The 5,135-nt window shown below is 58.7% G+C and overlaps 1 protein-coding gene across 1 annotated transcript; it reads right to left on the bottom strand.

Moving 5' to 3' along the window:
• Positions 1-4,225: 4,225 nt before the first annotated feature.
• Positions 4,226-4,758, bottom strand: LOC135194147 (uncharacterized; the record flags this gene model as incomplete). The annotated part of the gene is made up of 1 exon (XM_064219018.1): positions 4,226-4,758. A coding segment is annotated over exon 1 (533 nt), but the record flags the coding sequence as incomplete, so codon positions are not given.
• Positions 4,759-5,135: the final 377 nt, after the last annotated feature.

The following is a 5,135-nucleotide window of genomic DNA, read 5'->3' as shown; positions in this document are numbered from 1 at the left end:
TAACTAACCTAACCTAACCCTATACCACCCTAACTACCTACCACCTAACCAACACCTAACCTAACCTAAACCTAACCTAACCTAACCTAACCTAACCTACCCTACCAACCTAACCTAACCTAACCTAACCTAATACCTAACCTATCCAACCTAACCTAACCTACCTAACCTACCTAACCTAACCTACCAACCTAACACTAACCTAACTACCTAACCTACCTAACCTAACCTAACATAACTTACCTAACCTAACCAACCTAACCGAACATACCTAACCAACCTAACCTAACCTAACCTAACCTAACCTAACCTAACTCCTACACCTAACCTACCTAACCACCACCTAACCTAACCTAACCTAAACCTAACCTAACCTAACCATCCTAACCTAACCTAACCTTACCTAACCTACCTAACCTAACCTAACCTAACCTCCTAACCTAACCTAACCTAACCTAACTAACCTTCATAACCTAACCTAACCTAACCTAACCTAACCTACCTAACTAACCTAACCTAACCTAACCTACCTACCAACCTAACCTAACTAACCTAACCTAACCTAACCTATCCTAAACCTAACCCTAACCAAACTAACCTAACCTTAACCTAACCTAACCTAACCTAACTAACCTAACCTAACCTAACCTAACCTAACCTAACCTAACTAACTAACCTAACCTAACAACTAACCTACCTAACCTAACCTAACCTAACCTAACCTAACCTAACCTAACCTAACCTAACCTAACCTAACCGAACTACCTAACCTAACCTAACCTAACCTAACCTAACCTAACCTAACCTAACCTAACCTAACCTATCCTAACCTAACCTAACCTAACCTAACTAACCTAACCTAACTAACCTAACCTAACCTACCTAACCTAACCTAACCTAACCTAACCTAACCTAACCTAACCTAACCTAACCTAACCTAACCTAACCTAACCTAACCTAACCTAACCTAACCTAACCTAACCTAACCTAACCTAACCTAACCTAACCTAACCTAACCTAACCTAACCTAACCTAACCTAACCTAACCTAACCTAACCTAACCTAACCTAACCTAACCTAACCTAACCTAACCTAACCTAACCTAACCTAACCTAACCTAACCTAACCTAACCTAACCTAACCTAACCTAACCTAACCTAACCTAACCTAACCTAACCTAACCTAACCTAACCTAACCTAACCTAACCTAACCTAACCTAACCTAACCTAACCTAACCTAACCTAACCTAACCTAACCTAACCTAACCTAACCTTAACCTAACCTAACCTAACCTAACCTAACCTAACCTAACCTAACCTAACCTAACCTAACCTAACCTAACCTAACCTAACCTAACCTAACCTAACCTAACCTAACCTAACCTTTTTTTTTTTTTTTTTTTTTTCTCGCTGGAAAAACGCGTTACGCGCTTCCCCCACGTGATGGAAGGTGGGGGGGTGTGTGGGACTCCCCGGAGCCCTGGACGCCGAGTGCGCCCAGGTACGCCGGGTTTACCCACTAAAAAACCAGCGGTACCCTCTCCGTCTTTCGGTGGGCGCCACGGGATCGCTTGCGCATGCTACCGTGACGCCCTGACGGTCGGCCCGCCTATGCGGGCCTCCAACACCTAGAGGGGGTTCTCGAGGTACTGAGACCCCCCCTAGTCCCTGCGACGCCTATTGAGGCGGGGGGAGAAGGTGCGCGTAGCGCTTCTTCCTCCTCCCCGGTCGTCTTCGGCGGAGCGGGTCTGCAGCGGTATCCTCTTCCCGCTCCCGCTCCGCGGCTTCCTTCTGCGACATCACGTTTTCGCAGAAGGAGCGCATCTCCGACCAACACGTCTCGCTACCGAGCATTTCGTTGACGATGCTCGGCAGCGAGAGGTCTCCGCCCATAGTCGCCGCAAGGGTGTGCCTCTGGGGCCCCCACGCGGCACACTCACTCAGGGTGTGGAGCGCCGTGTCGACTGGCGCACCACACTCGTGGCAGGAGGGTGACACCTCCCGCCGCGCTATCCCGTGCAGGTACTTACCGAAGCATCCGTGCCCGGTAAGTACCTGCGTCATCCTGAAGGTGAGTGTGCCCTTCTTCCTCTCGACCCAGCGACTCAAGTGGGGGCGGATCGCCTCCACTGTCGCCAGGCCCGCCGTGGGTGACCCCAGGTCCTCCTGCCATCGGGCGATCAGGGCTCGCTGGGCTAGAGCCCTGATCCGCCCGACCTCCGCCGACCCTGGACGGTCGCCGCGGTTCCTCGCCTCGACCCGGAACCGGTACACTTCCGCGAGCACCTCCGCCTGGAGCTCCCAGGGCGGATCGCCCGCGAGAAGTGTCGCCGCAGCCCACGACACCGTACGGTACCCTCTGACGCCTCTCACCGCTATGACCCTCTGCGGCTTTCGCAGCAGGGCCCGGTTGTCAGCGGTGAGAGCGTCGACCCAGATCGGGGCACCGTACAGCGCCATCGACCTCACTACGCCGGAGTAGAGACGCCGGCATAGCGATCCCGGCCCCCCCACATTCGGAAGGAGGCGGCCGAGAGCGGCGGCGGCGTTGATGAGCCTCGGGCCGAGATGGACAAAATGCTGCCCGAAGCTCCATCGACCGTCCAGGATGAGGCCCAGGTACTTCATCTGGGCCTGCACCTTGATCACCGTCCCCTGGACGGTGATACTCGCCCCTCGTGGGGGTCCTTTCCGTGGACCGTGGAAGAGGAGGGCCTCCGTTTTGGATATGGAGACCCTCAAGCCCAGCATTCCCATACGGTCCACGGTGAGAGCCGTTCCGACCTCGGCGAGGCGAGCCGCCTCCCGAAAGTCCCGCCCAGTCGCCGTGACGAGGGTGTCGTCAGCGTAGCACAACACCCCCATCCCGGGAAGGACGGGAGCTCGCAGGAGCCAGTCGAAACCGACGTTCCACAGAATTGGGCCGAGAACCGACCCCTGTGGAACGCCGCAGCCTACCCGACGCCGGACCAGCCTCCCATCGACCCCCGCCCAGAGGACCTCCCTGTCCTGGAGGTACGCCTCCAGCAGCCTCCTGAGATAGGTCGGCACCCCATGGTATCGGAGTGCCTCCCGTATCGTCTCGAAAGGGAGACTGTTGAAGGCGTTCGCCACGTCGAGCGACACCGCCAGGACGACTTGCCCCCGGGCCACCGCTTCCGTCGTCCGAGTCTTCAGGGCGTCCAGGGCGTCGACCGTCGACCGGCCCGCCCTGAACCCGTACTGAGCCTCTGAGAGACCCGGACCGACCTCCTCGAGGTGCTGAACGAGACGGGCTGCGAGGACCTTCTCGAAGAGTTTGCCCGTCTCGTTCAGCAGCACTATTGGCCTGTATGCCGAAGGGGAATCCATCGGCCGACCTTCCTTCGGCAACAGGACCAACTTCCCCTCTTTCCAAGGCTTCGGAAACTGCCCGCTGCACAGACACACGTCGAACAGCTCCCGAAGCCTTGCACCCAGGAATTCCAGGGCGTCGCACAGAACACGCCCTGGAACCCCGTCCGGACCCGGCGCCGTGTTCTTGGCCCTCAAGCGGCCGAGGGCCATCTCCATCTCCCGCTCCGTGATCAGTGGTGGAGCCACTGCGTCTTCGATCACGGAGCGGGGGGCCATCTGCGGAGGGACATGCTCGCCTGGATGGGGAAAGAGTTCCCCGACCAGGCGCAGGAGGAGTTCCGGCGGCAGCGTCTCAGTGACGGGGGCGCCTTGGGTGCGGAACTTCCCGCGTACGCCGCGGTACGGGCGCCCCCACGGGTCTCGATTGAGACCCGCCAGAAGCTCCTCCCTGGCCTTTTCCTTGGCCTTGCTTATCGCCAGCTGCAGATCTTTTTTCAGCTGGCGATAAGCGTCCAGCATCTGTCCCTCCAGGTCCGTGTCGAGGCCGTTGCGCCTTCGACAGCGGACATAGGCCCTCCGCGCCCGGCAGCACGTCGCCCGAAGGTCGGCGATTTCGGGCGACCACCAATAGACGTGCCGGCGCGGAACCCTGCGCCGGGTCCGAGGCATGGCCGCATCGCAGACCTCCTTGAGCGAACTGCGCATGCGGCCCGCCAGCTCCTCTGCGCTGGCGCCCTCCGTCCTCCCCGCGGAACCCCACCGCTGCACGATGGCGGCCTCCTTGACCAGCTCTCGATCGACCTGGCCGAGAGACCACCTCGGCAGCGTAGTCGGCACCCTCTGGGGTTCCGCCGGCCTGCGAGAGGTGGAGATCTCGAATCGGATGTACCGGTGATCCGATAGAGTCTCCACCTCTTCCTCCACTCTCCAATCGACCACTCTGCGTGCTACGACAGGGGTGGCGAACGAAACGTCCACCACGGAACCCCCCTGATGTCGCACGCAGGTGTGAACCTGCCCCCTGTTGAGAAGGGACAGGTCGGAGAGCAGGGCCCACACCTGGACGGCCCTCCCTCGCGGATTCGTGGCGGGGTTGCCCCAGGCACGCGACTTCGCGTTTAAGTCGCCGAGAACCATTATCGGTTTCGGCGACTGCCTGGCCACCGCAGCTCTGACTAAGCCGAGATAAGTCTCGAACTCAGCCAGGCTGCGGTTAGGGGAGAAGTACGTACCGACGACGACGTACTCCCCCCACCCCACCACTACGTAGCCCGAGCCCCTCTCGATGAGTGAGAGGGGAGGGCCCGTTCCGCTCCTCGTGAGGACCGCCACGGTGTCGTCCGAGTCCCCCAGCCAGTGAGGTAGGGGAGGGACGAAATAGGGCTCGCAGGCCACCGCCAGGTCTACCTGCCACTCCGCCATGGACTGCAGCAGTAGGTCCTGCGCTCCGGCGGAGTGGTTAACGTTCGTTTGGAGGAAGCTTATTTGTTCTGGCATCCTTGAGTCGAACTAGCTCCCTCCGTAGCCTGGCGGCTTTCCTCGCGCGGGGCGGTCTTGGCTCCTAGAGCCGCCTTACCCTTCGTGATGGGGGGGTTGCAGTCCCTCGCCCCCATCAGATGCCCGGAGGGCTTCCCGGCCTCCGCGCAGACCGCGCAGCGCATCTTGGCCGTGCATACCGCTGACTTGTGGCCGTCCGAGCCACAGCGGTAGCACAGGCCACCCCTCTCCGCCTTCGACGGGCAGAGCGCCCTCGTGTGGCCAAGGCCCATACATTTGTAGCAGCGCATAGGGCGCTGCTC

The sequence above is a fragment of the Vanessa tameamea genome, chromosome 25 (assembly GCF_037043105.1).
Source record: "Vanessa tameamea isolate UH-Manoa-2023 chromosome 25, ilVanTame1 primary haplotype, whole genome shotgun sequence".
Taxonomy (NCBI): domain Eukaryota; kingdom Metazoa; phylum Arthropoda; class Insecta; order Lepidoptera; family Nymphalidae; genus Vanessa; species Vanessa tameamea.
This window is presented reverse-complemented; position numbering and strand designations above follow the sequence as displayed.